The sequence below is a fragment of the Athene cunicularia genome (assembly GCF_003259725.1).
Source record: "Athene cunicularia isolate RWA chromosome 26 unlocalized genomic scaffold, athCun1 chr26_part2, whole genome shotgun sequence".
NCBI classification, from domain to species: domain Eukaryota; kingdom Metazoa; phylum Chordata; class Aves; order Strigiformes; family Strigidae; genus Athene; species Athene cunicularia.
The window spans coordinates 710,341-729,981 of record NW_020799137.1 but is presented as its reverse complement, the minus strand read 5'-3'; the positions used below and the strand labels follow the sequence as shown (position 1 = coordinate 729,981).

The window sequence follows — 19,641 nt, the reverse complement described above, 5'->3', positions numbered from 1 at the left end:
GGAAACCTGGCTGCAAGAAAACTCTAGCAGCAAGTCAGTGCACCCAAACTCCTTCACCTTGAGTCCATGGACTCAGTGCAGAAGCAGCACAGAACCCACATGCCCCAGGAGGAGGCCAAAACCTGCTCCTAGCAGCATCTTCCAACGGTGCTGGTGACCTGCGGGACCTGTTAGGGAAGCACACACTGGTTTTGCCTTCTGCTTTGAGAGTAAACAGAAAAGTGACAAGGACTGTCAGGCTGATCTGAGAGGCCGGTCGTGCCCTCCCACTGCACCAAGCCTCCACCGAGCTCCTGGAAGTCCTGGTTGTTCCTTGACATTTCAGCAAACCTAACGATTGGCAAGGATGACCAGAAGAGGTCATTTGCAAGGATGACCGAACCCTTTCTGAGAAGGAGGAGGCCGATGAAGCGCTTGTTGCATCAGGGAAGATGTCTGCTGCTCTGAAGCCTCCTGGCATCCATCAGTTTTTTAATTGGGTTCCTTCCTGTGCTTAAAGCAATTTATTGCATCCGCCTCTGCAGTGCTGTTCGTGCAGGTGGCCACAGGAATGCCTCATGTGGTTCTTGCCTCATGTTTTAAGGCATAGACATTGCCTTCAAGCCCTAAACGGGCTGGTCTTCAATTACCTAAACCATCTCTGCCTTGGAGTGCTTTGTGTCACCAGAGCTTCACTGTGAGCCCTGGGGACCACCCAGTGCAGCAGGACCATCAGCAGCTATCAAAAGTTTTCTGCTGTTCAGCATCGCCTCTAACATTGTGGCACAGGAGAGGACTTTGGATGCTCAACGGTCTCAGGAATGTGCATGCAGCCACATCTGCCCTAGGAGGAGAGACTTTCAACCATGCAGGTGGCTCTGGTCAGCCCTCAAAGGAGTCGGGAGGATCAAGGGCTCTTTGGGACTTTTTGTTGCAAAGCAGCTGCATGGTCTGGTCTTTGGTTGGAAGGAAGGGGCAGGGAACGGGGGGTTTCAGTCAGTTCCCACTTCTTCCTCCAAGGTGGGGAAAAGCACTCTTGTGCGTTCTTCCCCTGCTCCACGTGACTCCCCTCTCACACCAGACAGTCCTCCATGAACTTTTTCCATCATGAGTTCTCCCCACGGGCCGCAGCCGTCCCCGGGCTGCTCGGGCGTGGGATCCCCGCGTGTTGCAGTCCTGAACTACCACAGCGGGGGCTGCTTCTCCCCTCAGAGCCCCGGACACCTTCGGGTGCAGCTGCCTGCTCCGGTGTGGGGTCCTCCCCAGGCCACCGGTCGGCCTCTGCTCCACCGTGGACCCCCGTGGGTGGCAGGGGGTGCCCCTGCCGTCTCGCCAGGGGATGCAGGGGGCTCTGCCCCACCGCACCTCCCCGCCCTCTCGTCCTTCCGTCACTGCCCTCGGTGTTCGCAGAGGTGTCCTTTGTTCGCAGAGGTGTCCTTCTTGTAACTCCTCCTCACCAGTCCCGACCCCCTCACAGATTCCCCTTCTTAAACACGCTATCGCAGAGGCACAGCCACCGTCACTAACTGGCTCAGCCTCGGCCAGAGGCGGGTCTGACTTGGAGCCGGAGGAGCTTCTGAGCAGCTTCTCACAGGGGCCACTGCTGCAGCCCCCTCCCCGCTACCAAAATCCCCACCACACACACAGCCAGCACAGCAAAGTACTGCAGCCTCTGTTAACAGCGAGGTAGATCATATACAGGAAGCTGGACTAAAAATTTCTCTAAGATTTTCTCATAGACAACTTTTTCCTGGTGTTAAATTCAAATGCGTTGAGTGAGGTATAACTCAGCTTTCCCTAAATTGCAAAACAGACCCATAGACTTCACATGATCACCAGTTTTAACACAGTGTGGGGAAAACCAGTTCAACTGACTGTCTCCTTTTCCTGCATCTTCATATGGCAACATTTGGTTTTGACCTTGAATTCACTGCGTGTCTGATGAAGCAGATACTTGTGTGCAGAACGGACAAGCAGTTCATTTATCAAATGCCAGGCTTGTCTTCTCTTCAAGGGGATTGTGTGGCTTGTTGGTCTGACACTCCAATTAGAAAAGCAGCCAGACAGGTGCATCCTTTCCTCACCTTTATGGATATTGTAAAGACTTAACTCTTGTCAAACTTGCCACTGAGATCATAGAATCCTAGAACGATTTGAGATGGGACCTGAAGACCATCCAGTCCCACCCCCCTGTCCCAGGCAGGGCCACCTTCCACTAGCCCAGGTTGCCCAAAGCCCCGTCCAACATGGTCTGGAACCCTTCCAGGGAGGGGGCAGCCACAGCTCCTCTGGGCAACCTGTGCCAGGGCCTCACCCCCCTCACAGGGAAGAATTTCTTCCCTTAAATCTCCCCTCTTTCAGTTTAAAACTGTTACCCTTTATCCTATTCCTACACCCCCGGTGACGAGTCCCTCCCCCCTTTCCTGCAGCCCCTTTCAGCCCTGGGGGGCCTCTCTAAGGTCTCCCCAGAGCCTTCTCTTCTCCAGCTGAACCCCCCGACTCTCTCAGCCTGTCCTCACAGGGGGTGCTCCAGCCCCCCCAGCATCTCCGTGGCCTCCTCTGGCCCTGCTCGAGCAGGTCCGTGTCCTTCTGCTGTTGGTGCCCCAGAGCTGGACCCAGCACTGCAGGGGGGTCTGATGAGGGCAGAGCAGAGGGGGAGAATCCCCCCCCTCGCCCTGCTGCCCACACTGCTCTGGGTGCAGCCCAGGACATGGTTGGCTTTCTGGGCTGTGAGGGCACGTTGCTGGCTCACAGTCAGTTTTCCAACCACTAATACCCCCAAGTCCTTCTCCTTGGGGCTGCTCTCCATCCCCTGCCTGGATTTGTGCTTGGGATTGTCCTGACGACCTTGCACTTGGCCTTGCTGAACTCCATGAGGTTTGCACATCCGTCATCTCCAGCCTGTCCAAGTCCCCCTGGATGGTGGATCCCTTCCCTCCAGTGTGTCACCTGCACCACACAGCTCGGTGTCTTCAGCGAACTGGCTGAGCATGGCTCAGTCCCACTCTCTGTGACACCAACAAAGATGTTGAACAGCGCCGGTCCCAACACCAGCCCCTGAGGATGCCACTTGTCACCACTCTCCACTTGGACGTGGAGCCATTGACAGCAACTCTGCAACCACCCCGGCAATTCCTCACCCCCCGAGTGCTCCATCTCTCAAATCCACGTCTCCCCAGTTTAGAGACAGGGATGTTGTGCAGGACAGTGTCAGATGCTTTGCACAAGTCCAGGTAGATGACTTCAGTTGCTCTTCCCTTGTCCACCAACACCGTAACCCAGTCGTAGAAGGCCACCAAATTTGTCAGCGATGATTTGCCCTCCGTGAAGCCCCGTTGGCTGTCACCAATCCCCTCCTTATTTTCCATGTGCCCCAGCAGAGTTTCTAGGATCTTGCCAGGCACAGAGGTGAGACTGACTGGCCTGTAGATCCCTGACTCTTTTTCCTTTTTAAAAGTGGGGGGTTTGTTTCCCCTTTTCCAGTCAGTGGGAACTTCACTGGACTGCCACAACTTCTCCAATATGATGGACAGTGGCTTAACCACTTCATCCACCAGTTCCCTCAGGACCTGCAGATGCATTTCATCAGGTCCCATGGATTTGTGCACCTTCGGGTTCCTTAGATGTTCTTGAACCTGACCTTCTACAGTGGGGGGTTCTTCATTCCTTTGCTTTCTGCAACTTGGGAGGTGTGGCTGGAGCATTTGCCAGTGAAGACTGAAGCAAAAAAGCTATTGAGACTCTCAGTTTTCCCATGTCCCTGGTAACCAATTCTCTCATTTCCTTCCAGAGAGGGCTCACATTTTCCCTAGTCTTCCTTTTATCAACAACATACCTGTGGAAGCTTTTTCTGTTGCCCTTGACACCCCCAGCCAGATTTAATTCTACCAGGTCTTTGGCCTTCCTAACCTGATCCCTGCCTGCTCGGACAATTTCTCTTCATTCCTCCCAGGCTACCTGTCCTTACTTCCACCCTCTGTACACTTCCCTTCTGTGTTTGAATTTTTCCAGAAGCTCCTTGTTCATCCATGCAGACCTTCCGGCGTATTTTCCTGACTTCCTCTTTGTCGGAATGCATCGCTCCTGAGCTTAGAGGAGGCAACCCTTGAATATTAACCAGCTTTCTTGGGCCCCTCTTCCCTCCAGGGCTCTATCCCATGTTACTCAGCCAGGCAGATCCCTGCAGATCCCTGAAGATCCCAAAGTCTGCTCTTCTGAGGTCCAGGGTAGCAAGATTGCTGCACGCCCTCCTTGCTGCACTAAGGATCTTGAACTCCATTGCATGGTCACTGCAGCCAAGGCTGCCCTTGAGCTTCACACTCCCCATCAACCCCTCCTTGTTAGTGAGAACAAGGTCCAGCACAGCACCTCTCCTTGTTGGCTCCTTTATCACTTGGAGAAGGAAGTTATTTTAAAGATGTTATCAAGATGTTGGAATATAAATGCTTCAGCACAAGACTAATAGGATCAGTGACAGCAGTACTTCCTAGGCAAGGTTCACTCTAGATCACCTCATGCCTTGGAGATGAATTTATCGAGGTGAGGCATGGAACTGCCCTCTGCTGCAAAGACCCACCCATCACCATCCAGGGGCGAGTCCTCCAGGATAAGCTTATGCAGTCATTCCTGTTTTCAGCTAGTGATTTCAGTCCTTCAGGCCAGCCAGTGAAGTTGGTTGAACTGGTGAACACTATTAGCAGTGCAGGTTTCTTGAACATCAGGGCAGGAAGCTGTCTCATCAGCTCTACTGTTGTCAGAATGCTAAAGCAGCTGCATCTGGTTGGGAAAGGCCCCCCTGAAGCAGAAGTCACTGCAGGCAGATGACCTGATTTGGCCACCTACCTATGGCATGATTCACCACAGCGTAAGCACCTGTTTCCGTCAACTGTGACACAAACCGAAGGACATGAGATCAGAAGAGACACCCAAAGCCCTAACTCACAACCCCCAAAATGTAAACTTAAAAAGATAAGCCTCATAAAGAAGGAAGAATGAGGAAAAATATCACCTGGACATACAGAGAAGCTTTTTGCATGTTGGAGAGGTGTGAGGGAGCCAAGGGAGGGGCAGAAGTGGCAAAAAAAGAAAAAAAGAAAAAAAAAAAGAAAAAAAAAGAAAAAAAAAAAAAAGCAAGCAAGATCGGCCATCATCACTTTCCATACTGTAGTGAATGAACTTAAGATGAGCCAAATTCAGACATTACCACCGCCAGGCTGCAGTGGCTATGCCTCACACCAGCCGTGCACAGCAGATGCTATCGCTCATCTCCATGCCCCAGAACTCACAGATCTGCATCGGCAGAAGGCCCAGCGCATTTTGTTGGCTCAAGATCTGAACGATTCCACATGCAAATACTGTTGCCTCTAAGGTCAGGTTCCCTACTGCAGAGAAAAAGAAGATGCAGAGATGAATATCCTCTTTCAATAATTTACTTTTACTGAGCAAGTTTTTTGCCATGAGGTCACAAACTAGACCTCAGTCCTCCTGCTTCATACAAACTTCTCCACGGCTACTTTGTGAGCCTGAAGCAGCTGGTTCAGAGTTCAATTTCCCTTGCTGTTTCCTGCTCAAACATTGCTCCTACTCCCACCTCAACTCCTTAGCAGGCACAAGCCCTGCCCCTTCCTTCCAACCAAAGACCAGACCATGCAGCTGCTTTGCAACAAAAAGTCCCAAAGAGCCCTTGATCCTCCCGACTCCTTTGAGGGCTGACCAGAGCCACCTGCATGGTTGAAAGTCTCTCCTCCTAGGGCAGATGTGGCTGCATGCACATTCCTGAGACCGTTGAGCATCCAAAGTCCTCTCCTGTGCCACAATGTTAGAGGCGATGCTGAACAGCAGAAAACTTTTGATAGCTGCTGATGGTCCTGCTGCACTGGGTGGTCCCCAGGGCTCACAGTGAAGCTCTGGTGACACAAAGCACTCCAAGGCAGAGATGGTTTAGGTAATTGAAGACCAGCCCGTTTAGGGCTTGAAGGCAATGTCTATGCCTTAAAACATGAGGCAAGAACCACATGAGGCATTCCTGTGGCCACCTGCACGAACAGCACTGCAGAGGCGGATGCAATAAATTGCTTTAAGCACAGGAAGGAACCCAATTAAAAAACTGATGGATGCCAGGAGGCTTCAGAGCAGCAGACATCTTCCCTGATGCAACAAGCGCTTCATCGGCCTCCTCCTTCTCAGAAAGGGTTCGGTCATCCTTGCAAATGACCTCTTCTGGTCATCCTTGCCAATTGTTAGGTTTGCTGAAATGTCAAGGAACAACCAGGACTTCCAGGAGCTCGGTGGAGGCTTGGTGCAGTGGGAGGGCACGACCGGCCTCTCAGATCAGCCTGACAGTCCTTGTCACTTTTCTGTTTACTCTCAAAGCAGAAGGCAAAACCAGTGTGTGCTTCCCTAACAGGTCCCGCAGGTCACCAGCACCGTTGGAAGATGCTGCTAGGAGCAGGTTTTGGCCTCCTCCTGGGGCATGTGGGTTCTGTGCTGCTTCTGCACTGAGTCCATGGACTCAAGGTGAAGGAGTTTGGGTGCACTGACTTGCTGCTAGAGTTTTCTTGCAGCCAGGTTTCCAAAGAGGACAGATGGATGCCAATTGTGATGATAGATTGCTCTAGAGACCTTACATTTTTCATGTTGGGAATAAATTTTATTTCTTTTCAAACTAAAAATAGTACCTACAGTGATTAAAACCCCCCATCAAAACCCCAACCACAATAAAGATAATTGCTTAATCCACCCTTGTGAAACTTCACAACAAGACATTTCAATGGAAGGATAAATTTTTACATGTGGTACATGATAGAAATAATATCTACCTTACAGTTCTAGAGGAATTAGCCAAGAAGGAGAGTTATGGTACATCAGCCCTAATTCAGTGAGACATTTTGCAACATCGCCCTTAAAATGCATACATAGTCCCACTTAAGTCATGAGAACTACACACAACCAACACAGCTGCATTCTGATGTATCTCCCCAAAGTGGGGACTGCAAGCACAAACCGTGAACTTAAAAACCATATCTGAAAATCCCTAAGCCTCTGTCTCTACAAGACAGGCAAATCCAGCTTTGAACATTAATGTGTGGTCATATTAATGTGCATATCTTCTTCAGCTGACATTTATCTGGCGTGTTGGAAGGACTAGTATTTATCACTAAAACTATTTATACAGGTGCACGAACATCATGTGGATTTGAACAATACTGTAGCGTCATGGCCTGTCAAAACCAGTCACCTCTTGAGTTTACCAACCAGCTGCAACAAACGGCTGGTGAGGCACTCACAGACAGACAATTTCATTCAGAATAACTGCAAAATAGCACACACATTCAAGACACGACACGTTCTTGGTCAGTTCACAGGAGAGACTCCATTTGCAAGGCAAAGTACCGAGTACAGTTGATCCAGTTCAGCTGGCCTCTGGCTTGCCCCTTGGGCCATGTTTTGGTTCCCAGCAGGTAATCCCTGACAGGATCTCAGTTTGTTCTGTCATCCTGGCCATTTTTCCTTTTGAAATGTTTTCTTCACAGAGCTCATGCTTTACCTTCATTTCCATCGGGTCATCTGTATCATCTACAGCAAGAAGGAAGGAATCAAAGTTCACGAGTCCTTTCCTGACACTGCAGCCTGCAACGACAGTAGCAGTGAAGTTACAAAGCATGCCAGAAAATGCTTCTATTTACAGGCAACAAGAATAATACTGGGCGTAGGGGACTCCGGTTCTCAGTTTTGGCTTTCCTTATCTCCAACAGCAATCACAACGACATTTAGTCCCCTATACCAGAGGGTTTGCAGGAGAACTGTCAGCATATATGGGTTGTATTTAGAAGGTACCAATGTGCAGCCTCCTGGATGCATTAGCAAGCACAGGATTGGGAGCAATTAATTCCTTCTGAGCACAGCGATTATGGCAGGAGTACCTAAGACTCCCCTCAGCTGCTGCATGTTGGATTTCTACAATATACCTGTAGGCTGCTATGGCATACTCTTAAATACAAAAATATGGCTTCACTTTCCTTCCTGCAGAGGATTCTTGCGAGGCTAAGAGCTCATCATAAGCCCTAGGATTTCAATCTGAAGAGCACTGAGGCCATTGAAGTGAAACATCTGTGTGATGGGAAATACCTAATTAATCCAGGCTCCCCCCAATTTCAAGTGTTCCAGCCTTACCAATAACTGCCGTTTTGTTATGCATATACTTATTTAGAAAACAAGGTCAGAAGATAAATTTCTTAGAGCGCCTCAGCTCCCAAGGGCGTTTTGTTCCTTAGTGGTCAGTGGGAATCTCAAATAATCCCTGCTGTGGGGCGGGGTAGATCATGGTAAAAAGAACAAACAAAAATGCTCTGGTTCGCAAGAGGCCTGGGCAGAGCTACAGAGATTTCTGCACCTTTGCGATACACCTGGCAAAGCTGGGGACTGGGGATTTTGTCTGTGAGAGCTACAGAAGGTCTGGCTTTTAGGAGGGCGCTCACCCAGCAGGCACAAGCAAGCTCCCACCCTGCAAGAGCAGCCCGAAGGGAAGGGACGCTGCTCCACTTCTGGTTTCCCATTTTAATGGGAACTAGAAGAGCAGCACATGGAGCTGGAAACCAAGAGGAAAGTCGTCCTGGAAATCAACACAAAACCAACGCCCAAAGGTGGTAAGAGCCTCCGCCTCACAGTGCACTGGACTGCTGCAGCTCCTACGTCCCGTGCGCCAGGCTGACATCGCTGCTCTGCCCCGACGCGCTTCCTCAGCCGCGCGGCGTGATCGCTGCTTCCCCGTGGCTCACCAGCGGGAAGGGATAATCTTGACCTGGTGCAACACGGAGACTGTGGCCTTTACAGAACTAACCAAGGACGTTTCCGTGGATTCGCACCAGGGCAAATGCTTGCAGCTTTTCTTAAAATAAATATCATCTAAGATAGACCGTGTGACACACTCTTCAGAAGTGCCTATTTCTCTCCATCAAAGCGTAAGAGCTCCCATTTAAACATAAGCTTACAAGAGATTCCAGAGACACATTAGAGCAAGCATAAAGCACAAGATGTTCAGACACTATTTAAAGCCCAGACAGATAAATGCGAAGGCAACAACTTAAAAGAGTCGTCCAATAGTTTTAGGACATGAAGTTCAGGCAAAAATATGTACTCTGAAATTAGACTCTGGTAAAAAACTTTAAAGAGAATTGATGGAAGTTAGACTGCTAGATGAATCCACTTTCAGAAGATAAACGCATGGCTTCTGTTGGAAGTGTGATACTTGCATCTCACACATGTCATTATTTTGGACAGTTTGCAGCAGCAAAATCCTTAGCAAGGTATCTTAATGAATTACCTGTGATACACACTGCTTGCTTCTGTTCCTCTTCAGAGGCTGTTCATCCTCGGAGATGTACTTGGAGGGAAAGTTCTTTAGTATAGGCAAGTATTTCCTACAAAACAGGAATAGTATGGGGTTTTATAATCCTGCAGACAAATACTCATACATTTAAGAGAAGTGTAAACCAACCTATGCTATATTAATTCTTGGGTGGTTATACTGATACCACAATCCATGGGAAAGTTCTGATTCATTTTGCACAACCCCCCCTGGTTTTATGTTCTGAAACCTCCATAGGGTGATATCTTCCACTAGTTAACTTTACAGCACGGAATAAATGCGTTGATTTAAACATTCCTTCACTTTTAACTTCATCCAAAATATTTTGGTTTTTAACATTTTCACTGATGTTTCATCCTAAACTTTCGTACCTTCCAAAACTGAATTTCAAAAAATCTAAAAAAACCTTACAGAATGGGAAAGTAATTTTCTGTCCCACTCTGTCAGGTATGTCAGCATGGGCTTCCCCTTGACAAGACACAAAGCTAGACAGGGTGTGAGGAAGAGGAGACGTGAGGAAATGGGGTTATTTGCTCGACATCAACAGAGTCTTGCGGTCAGCTGTAGAATCACCCACTACTTATGCGAAAGCCCGTCAGTACCTTATCAAGAGATAAGGAAACTGAGACTCTGAAGCAAAGAGAACTCACTCGGAGTGGAAAATAAAATCAAAGTGTCTGAAATTAAGCAGACCACCTACAAAACCAAGAAACGCGGCACATACTGGAGCCAGGGGGGAAAGGTGGGAAGTTTTACTCAAGTCCTTTAGAAAGAGGAGTCAGCCCAGTGATGGTGACTGCCTCCCATGGTGCTGGAGCCAGCAGGAGCCCACAAATCACTACAACACCCCGATCAGTCATCACCTGTGCAACCATGGGTATTCTCTGCTTCTCTGTGCCTCGATTTCCTTCTGTGTTCAATAAAACCACTGCTATGACCCCTGTTTCGCAGGGGAATGTGTGTCACACAGACCGAGTTCATCATCTCCTGCTGTCAGAGGAGCTGGGGAAGCACTAACAGAGCAGATGGCACCAAGCCATCGCCCTACCAGAGGTCCTGCCCCTTGGGGTCCATGTGCTTCCCAAAGTGGACGGGGCAGAAGATTCCACCTGGTGGAAGAACGCACTAGCTGACATCCACATCCAGTTCCGTGTGCTGATGCTGTAGTCAGCATCTAAGAGCAGCTCTTCAAACACCTGCGCTTCAGGGATGGCAAGAAAAAGAGAAACACCCCTGAAATGGCTGCATTTGTGGCAAGAAAACTCTCAAACAGGCTGAGAGGTGAAGGGTGAAGCTTGGCACTGGGCTGGTCTGGGCTGCCCTTCCCACAGGGCACACAGGGAAGGGTCTCCAGCAAGAGACTTTGTCAGAAGGAAGCTAGAACAGGACCTTGTGGTGGAGCAACCCAGAGCCCAGGTCTGGCTTAGAGGTCTGCTGCAGACTGAGCAGGTCTCCAATATCATCCAAAATCATCAGGCCTTGGGGATGGGAACGACCTCTCACTGCTGCACCGAGCGCAGAAGGGCTAAGACTTGAGCGAGAGACCATGAGGTTTCATAAACCATGAGATTTCATAAACCATGAGGTTTCATAACCCGTGAGGTTTCTAGCGAGGCTCAGTATGGAGCACTGCTCTACAACAGAACCGCCCACTGCCAGGTTCACATTTCACAGGGGTTCCTCAAGGTCAACCAGAACATAAAAAACAAAAAAACAGAAGTGAACCTTCATGCCCTCTTCCCAGCTGATCCAAAGGTCCCTCCGCAGCAGGAAGCGACTGTGTGCCGAGCAAGGTGATGGATCCAGCCCTCCTGGCACAGTGGGGTCATAACCACATCGATCCACGGGATCCCTGTCTGTCTGTGCCTGCAGCAGAAAAGAAACATCAGCCTTCCCACACAAAGCTTCAGAACTTCTTTCCTACACGCTGCTGTAAGCTCCACCTCAAATAGCCAGCAGAGACCAATCCCAAGGCAACAGAAAAACTGAAATGTAGCAGTTGTGACAATGCATCTTGTTACCTTTCTCTGTTTGTGGAGCCTCTCTGCATCCTCATACCAACTGACCTGAAGGCAGATGGGGTTCCCAACCATTCTGGTGAAGTTTGGTATTGCTGATGCCACCCCACAGGGTTCCCTCCACAGAAGCTGCCCTTGGAGCCACACCGGGGGCAGAGAGTGATGCTTGGCCTGCAAAAGACACATGAGGTGAAAGCGTCAGTTCACAGAATCACAGAATCCTCTGGGCTGGAAAAGCCCCTGAAGCTCCTCCAGCCCAACCATGACCCTCACCCTGACCGTTCCCAACTCCCCCAGATCCCTCAGCGCTGGCTCAGCCCGACTCTTCAACCCCCCCAGGGATCCCGAGGACTCCCCCCCTGCCCTGGGCAGCCCATCCCAACGCCCAACAGCCCCTTCTGCACAGAAATCCTTCCTCAGAGCCAGCCTGACCCTGCCCTGGGCAGCTTGAGGCCATTCCCTCGGGGCCTGGCGCTGGCTCCTTGGCTCCAGAGACTCAGCCCCCCTCTCTGCCCCCTCCTGGCAGGGAGTTGCAGAGGGCCAGGAGGTCTCCCCTCAGCCTCCTCTTCTCCAGACTGAACCCCCCCAGTTCCCCCAGCCGCTCCCCAGCAGACCTGTGCTCCAGACCCTGCCCCAGCTCCGTTGCCCTTCTCTGGACACGCTCGAGTGACTCAATGGCCTTTTTGGGGTGAGGGGCCCAGAACTGAACCCCCTCATCGAGGGGCGGCCTCCCCAGTGCCCAGCCCAGGGCTCAGATCCCTTGCCTGTCCCTGCTGGCCACACCAGTGCTGACACAAGCCAGGATGCCATTGGCCTTCTTGGCCCCCTGGGCACACTGCTGGCTCATTCTCACCCCCCCAGTCCCTGTCTGACCGGCAGCTCTCCAGCCACTCCTCCCCAGGCCTGTAGCCCTGCTGGGGGTTGTTGTGGCTCAAGGGCAGCCCCCGGCATTCGCCCTCAGTGAAACTCATTCATATACACCATTGCAGTCTCACTCATTTTGTGACTCTCAGGCCCATAAAATAAAGATTAATCTAACGACACTACTGGCTTCCTGCCACCTTACCATGAAAGCCAAAGAAATCAAAGGTCTGAAGCAATACTACATGCCCCAAAGCAAAAGCTGAACTCTGTTAGACCTCAGTGTTACCTCAAACATTCTCTGTCTTCCAAAATGGTGTTACACCGGGATTTCTTAAACCAAACGTGTTTATTTACATATTAACTGCTCAGCTAGCTGAACTTAGGTGGCTGAGCCACGTTTAAAGAGATACTCTTAAGAATGATGTTCAGGGAGATGTTGGTTTTCTTTGGTTGGTTTCAATCATACTTTTTCTTAAGAATCAAATCAGTTTTCAGAAGTTGGTTTTGGCTTATGCTGTATTCAAAACTTGTCTAAGATGAAGACAGATGCTTCCTGAAAATAAAACTGCCTGAACAGGCTAAACTGATCAAAAACTTCATTTAAACATCAGGCAGACATCTTGAACTCCTTGAATTTTAGGAGGGTTTTCCTGGGCTTTCCTGATGCTTCCAGGTCTCATTGCTCCCTGTTTATTATCATATTTCTAAAACTGAATTGGGAAAAGCTGTATACATTCACAGGTGTTTCACACAACACACAAAGCCAGTCAGATTTCACAGGCGTTGCGAGAATACAGTAGCAAAGTAGCATTTTTCGATGCACCAGGTCTCTGCCAAGGTTATCCAAGTGTTAAATCTTTGCCTCATAGGCCAGGCACATGAGTGCTGGATTTCCTTAACTACGACCAGTTATTTTCTTACCTGTGCATAAATGTTTGACAACCTATAAAAAAAGTTGCGAACTGACAGACAGCCCATACTGAAATAAGGGCTCAGGCCTGTGGTGTTTGGAAGCAGTGAATTTAGAACTGTTCTTGGTTTAGTAGAACTTGCCACCCAGCCCTAAAAGGGAAACAGAAATCCAGGTTCAGGCAGTACAAGGTGACATGTTTCATGTCACATGAAACAGGGAAAAAACTCTTGGCAGTTGGCTTCTGCATCACAGAGGCCGGTTCATTGTCATCTCCCACCACCCATCCTCCCACAAATACCCCCGTCAGGGACAAAAAAATCGTGAGACCAGGCTGCCATCCTCCTTCAAGATCTCCAAATACACAGACGTCCTCCAAGCCCAAGGTCAAGGGCACGTCTCACCCATGGGTGCTGTGAAGCTCCGCTCTCCCCAGAGACCCGGGTGATTTTGTAACACAGGGAACAGCTCTCTTGGTTCAGCAACACCGCACTGAAAACCTTTTCCACTTTATGACATTGCGAGTGGGTAAAGCATCTGCTTTAAAGCAGCCAGCACCAAGGCAGGCTTGGCTGCCAAGAGCTGAGCCCTGGTGGGGAAAAACTCGCTAGAGCTGGAACAGCTGAGAGGTTTCCTGAGGTCTAGACACAACCACACATAAAAGGAGCAAGGTGGACACTAAGCTCAGCCCATCTAGAACCACCATCCTCACCCATGTAAAATCAGAGCTGACCTGGTCAGTCAAGTGTTCCTCCAGGCGTTGTAGCCCTTGGGTCTCGTCTCCTCTCCAGGGGGAAAGGCTCTTCAGGGGGGAATCTTCAAATCCACAGGGAGAGGCACCCTGTAGCACTCAGCCAGGCCCGGGTCAGGGGCCCTACATCTCCTAATGTGGAAGAGAGGCCTCTTGCAAAGAAGGAACCAGAGCCAGAAGAGGGAGGAAGACCCCTGCCCGTTGCACATGCCAAGGTCTCCTCTGTCGCAGCAAAGCCAGAGCAGAGGGGAATGAAAGCACAGCCAGAAACCCCAGGCTGCACTCTCCTTGGGGAAGAAAGAGCTCATCCTGCAATCACTGCAGGTAATTCTAGCCTGAATTGGGGGAAGAGGAACAGACCCACCAAATTACAGCGCTCAGAGCCATCAGCTGCAGCCCCCAGAGCTCAGACATCCATCCACTACATAAGACTCGGAGGCACCTCCTCTGCAGCTTCCCGCAGCTGTTTCATCCACCCCTGAGAGGGAGCTAAGAGCCTCCTCAGACTCTAAACGTAATTCTGGGGCTCTGGTTCTGCCTCCCAAGGCCGTTACAAATCCCATGTCTCCAAGGAGAGGTTTCATAGGGAAGGAGGCAGACCAGCTCCCTGAGCCACCTCCCCAGCTGGTCCTTCTTAACCAAGGTGGGGGCTCCCCAAGCCCACACCTCTGAGCAGTCCCCCCGCGTCTCTCCTGCAGCCGCTGCTGAGGCTTCCCCATTATGAGGCTTGAAGAGCATCAGGGTATGTTTTTTCACCCCCTGTAAAACACAGAGGAGGAAGTTCCAGGAAGTGTCAGTGGTATGCAGACTTCTCAGAAACCATGAATCAACTCAGATATCAATAGAGATCTTTCTACTTACCTAGAAAAAAAACGGGCTTAGCTCTGTTGCAGTAACCTGCAGAAGAAGGGGCTAGTGCAGCTCTCAGAGCACTGACATAACACAGTCCTGCTGGGAAGCATTAAAAAACGCAAATAAACAAATTAGGGAAGAAAGAGGGGGAAAAAAAAACAGTGCAAAAAAAATACAGGAACTGATATATCCCCATACTTACATGAGTTTTATCATGGGACTACCCGAGAACAACATTCAGGAATTAACAGGATTCCCCCAAGGTGGGAAGACCCAAGCCTCCATCGCCGACACAGAGCTGAGGTCAAGAGGAGGCATCTGACACAGAAGTCCCAAGTATCTGCAGTCCCATCCCAGTGGCCAGCTCTCCCCTAGCCCAGTCTTACCTCCCTTTGGATCACTGACCTCTCCTCATGCAGAGCTAAACATAAGGCATCCTCTACTTCAAGCTTCTTCTCAACTCCTGGGAGATATGAGCGTTGACCCTCCTTCCCATACAGCAGAGGGGAGGAGAGAAAAGGCTTAAAGCCAGAAGGGAACAGAATAATTGTTCCATCAAACCTCCTTCAGAAAACAAACCATGGTGGTTTATCCAATTCCTGCCCTAAATGTTGATTTGAGAGGAATCTAGAACATGCCTTTGAGAAGGAGACCTGTAATTCCTTAGTCATTCCTCTGTTAGACTTTTACGTGCCTTAAAAGTTTGTCTCTATGTGCCTTGCAAAAGCTTAAGTCTTTGGGCTGTGTCACCTGTCATCTCTCTCCCCTCCCGACAGCAGAATCACATCCCAGTACCTACAATCCATAACCCTCCACGCACAGAAGGAATGCAACATAACATCTAAACCACCTGTTAGGGGTTAGAAACGTGAGAAAAGCAAAACAGCGAGAAACCTGTAAACCACACGTTTCCTTGACACAGGGTGCCCAGAGCAAGCACAGGATGGGATGGAGGTCCTGTGATTTGTGTTTGTCGTGGCGCCAGGCAGGAATGTGAAGTGAGGTGCAGGCCACGCGGTCCCGTTCTTTCACTCATTTCAAGGACAGATTTATCTCCTGCTCTACTCTTTTCTCTCAAGGGATGATTTTTGCAGTAGCCTGCTGGCCTTGTTCCTCATCCTCCCTTTTTTCCCACAAAAACCAGCTGTACCTCTGGCACCAAGGCATGTGCTGTGCCGTTACTCAAAAGGTAATGGCTTGTCCACAGTCCCACCCACTCACACATACAAACTAGGATAAATACTACCCCGAGTTTGCACCTAACTTGGAGGGATGATAATCTGACACCAAATCAGAGGGACAGATCGACGGGTTTGTGCTCTCGCCCCCCTCCCCCAGAAGGGACGCCTTCAGGTAAGATTCCCTGGGCTATGCTGAGTGTATACCCAGGAACCGTGTGTGTGTGTGTGTGTGTGTGATTACAGTCCTTTTGTGTACTGCTCTAGAGCCAGCCTGCAGTTTGGGCGTTTATCATAGGCAATCGTGAAGAATCTGTGGATGTTGCAGATGACACCCAGTTGGGTGGGAGTGTTGATCTGCTCAAGGGTGGGGAGGCTCTGCAGAGAGACCTTTTCTCCCCAATGCTTGTTAAATCTGAAATAAACCTTCCTGGAGACACCTCACTGGTCTTCAGGACAATCACGTACCGTTTGGTATCACACAGACTGTGGCCCACCAGAGAAAGCACCTCAAACCCCAGCTCATCTCCCAGACATCGTACATTGGCCGCCATCTCCTTGCAAAATGGTTCCATCTCTGCATCCAGAGCCACTTGCATGATATTCCACTTGTGGATGTGATCCCTAGGAACAGACTCTCCTTGAATAACCAGCAAGCAAGAGCCCAGCTCCCACAAGTTTTTCTGGAGAACCTCCAGGGACCGCAGCAGAAAATGCCAGCGCAGGGCCCCTGTGTGCATCATGGACATCATGAACTTTCTGTCCAGGATGCAGACAGGGTAGATGACGGAGGACTCCATCACAGCCAGCAGCGTTGGCTTGTCAAGAAGCCAAAGTCCCTTCCAGAAAAGATGAACGGTGTGACGCGGCATCCTGGCTGTTCTCCTTGGACCTGTGAAAAGAGGAAGGGAGCCCCTGGCTTTTGGGATACACAATCCCTATATAAAGAACAAGGTCAATTAACAATTAGCAATGGAGCTACAAACAGCCCTCATCTCTTTTTACCACAAATCTCTTCTGCTTTTTGATATGTTTTTCTGAGAGAAAAACAGAAACAGAAGCAAACCGCTCTCCTCCGTCTCCTCAGCCAGGTCCCACCATTCCGCAGCAGTATCACCATCGCGCTCCACAGAAAATGCCTTCTTCCCCAAATGCCCTTAAATTAAATCCCTAAATTAAATTACATCCTAATACCACGCACCAGAAGGAAGGAATCAAAACAGACAGAGCTGCCAGAGCTCCATTTACTGCAAAAACATTTTATAACCCCACAGATGTGACCATCAGCAAACCCTCTGCAAGTCAACAGCACGAAGATGATTTCGGGAAGCTCTACCTCTGTTCATACAGCACAGGCTGCAGGGAGAACAGCTCTGCAGGAGCCCTCATCTCATCAGAGACCTGATACAACGCTCTGGCCGTGAAAAGGCTTTCTAGATTTCAGCAGAAGACATCTGAAAGACACAGCATGTTTCCTTACCAACAAGACTGTTAAGGCTTCAGGTGAAACAAGGGAAAGCAAAGCACAGCCCAACCAGTACTGATACCAGAGCATAATATCTCAATTTATTGGTTTGCCACAGATTTTATCGACCTTTCCTAGCCCCCGGAGACCTCATGGTGCTTCTAAGTATCAGGACAAAAGCCCTTCTCTCTCTGCAGCAGAGCTGGGTAGTGATAACTGCACAAAACTACTCTTTTTCTAAGCCGGGGCTGATGTAGGGATTAGCACAAATTCATTCCCCTTCGACCTCCTTCAGCTGAGTTTAGAGGACAGGCAGGAGGGCTGATCTTGGCTCTAAGTCTGGGATGGCTCTGGGCAGTCTGAGAAACTATCCCCAACTGCTGGCTGCTCTGCTCCCGGGGCGATGGACTCGACAGACAGAAACGACGAGCCCAGCTGCCACCTTGTGTTTGTACCAAACCCAGCAGCATCTCCCCAACTTGCTCTCTCCCACATAAAAGGGGGAAGCTCAACGCTCACCTCCGAGGTGGGTCCACGCCTGCTTCTAATTTCAACTGTTACCACCCAGAGAAGAATTAAAAGATTAGGGATTAGCAAAGAACCAGACAATAACCTCTGATGCAGTTCAGCTCTTTCAGCCAAGCTGCTCCCCTCACACCCTCCCAAATGGCTGCAGTAGGTGACATCCCCTTGTCCCCACTCACTCAACCCACAATCAACAGCTTAATCATAAAAGATGATCTGACTTCCTCTGTTCCCAAAACCACTCATCAGCATCACCGAGATAAACCCAGCTGTGCTCCCAGGCACGCCGTAACCCCCCCAACAAGCAAACCCTGCAACCTGGCGGGTGCTGGGCAGCGCTGGGCGTAGCCAAACACGGGGAGCTGGGCTTTGTGGGGTGTCTGCTCTGCACCTCGGCTGGAGCACCACCCTGCCCACACGTCCTGGGAGAACAGGAAAAACGAGGCAACTCTCCTGCTGCTCGAGGGAGCACCCAGCTGGCACTTTTGGGTAGCAAACCAGGCAGAGGGTGCTAGAAGAGTCCCCTGCATCCCATGGGAGGAGCGTAGGACCAGCCCGCACCAGCTGGCCTCACCGAGGGGCTGCCCCAGGGCTGGGGCTCCAAGGCCCCCCACAGCCTTTGGGGCCGTCCCACACCCAGGACCCTGCACCCCCACATAGCCTATGGGCCCCCCCTGAGCCCAGTGCCCCATACAGCCTATGGGGCGACACCAAAGTTGGGGTCCCACACAGCCCATGGGGCCACCCCAAACCTGGAGCCTCTCGGCCCCAAACAGTCCATGGGATGACCCCAAGCCCAGGGTGCCCTGGGGTGAGGGGGCCCAGTGGGGTGGGGAGGGGACATTCCCATCCCTTCCAGTGGTGGCATCTTCTGCAGGGACAGTGGGACCACACCAGGGCAGGGACAGGAAGGGACTGGGCACAGGGCAGGGGGCACATGGCCAGGGCTAGAAGGAGCCTGGGTGGGCTGCGGGGCCGAGGTTAGGAGCAGCTCTGGGGATCCCAGAACAGGGGACTGGGGAAATCAGAGCTGGTGAGGAGCAGGACTCCAGAAAATGGGCTGGGGCACGCTGGGGAGGGAGTAAGTCCAGAGCCAAAGAGGTGTCAGGACCAGGTGGGGATCTGGGACCGACATCTGGGTGACAAGAAACATCAGGGGGAGCGCTGATGCAGGCCTGGTGGCACTGTGAGTGGTGTCGGAGAGGAGGAGGTGGCTCAGCACCAAGGGGCTGCACCCTTGGACACTCCTGCCCCGTCAGGAGCAAGAGGGAGATCCTCTGGGGTGATGGGGGAGGGCAGAGCAGGCGCTGTCTGTCAGTCAATTTTGTGTTAGGATTTATCCACCATTACTCTTCTAAATCTCCATGAACTGGTCACTTAAGGCCATTCACCCAGCAAGGCCGGGCAGACTCCCTGCCACGTCTGGATTACATCTGTTCATCAAAAATCATCCAACGCAGGCAGAAAATAGACAGAATCCCAGAATCCTCTGGGTTGGAAAAGCCTCAGGAGTGGGAGAAATGCGGCTGCCTCAGCCACCCCTTCGGGGAGAGGCTTTGCCAGAGCCATTTATTTGGTGAAAGCTGCTTTGAAGCTCAAGGGGAAGGTCTGAGTTACAGAATCCTCTGGATTGGAAGAGACCCTGAAGCTCCTCCAGCCCAACCATGACCCTCACCCTGACCCTTCCCAACTCCCCCAGATCCCTCAGCGCTGGCTCAGCCCGACTCTTCAA

At 50.7% G+C, this 19,641-nt stretch overlaps 1 protein-coding gene across 1 annotated transcript; it reads right to left on the bottom strand.

The window, feature by feature from the left end:
* Positions 1-7,390: 7,390 nt before the first annotated feature.
* On the bottom strand, positions 7,391-16,791 carry LOC113488936 (cryptochrome-2-like). The gene is given in 14 exon segments (XM_026864369.1): positions 7,391-7,590; positions 8,691-8,741; positions 8,744-8,779; positions 9,302-9,346; positions 9,349-9,398; positions 10,395-10,452; positions 10,455-10,542; positions 11,072-11,121; positions 11,124-11,202; positions 11,368-11,535; positions 13,150-13,290; positions 13,872-13,943; positions 13,946-14,041; positions 16,297-16,791. Coding segments are annotated over 14 exon segments (1,629 nt in total).
* Positions 16,792-19,641: the final 2,850 nt, after the last annotated feature.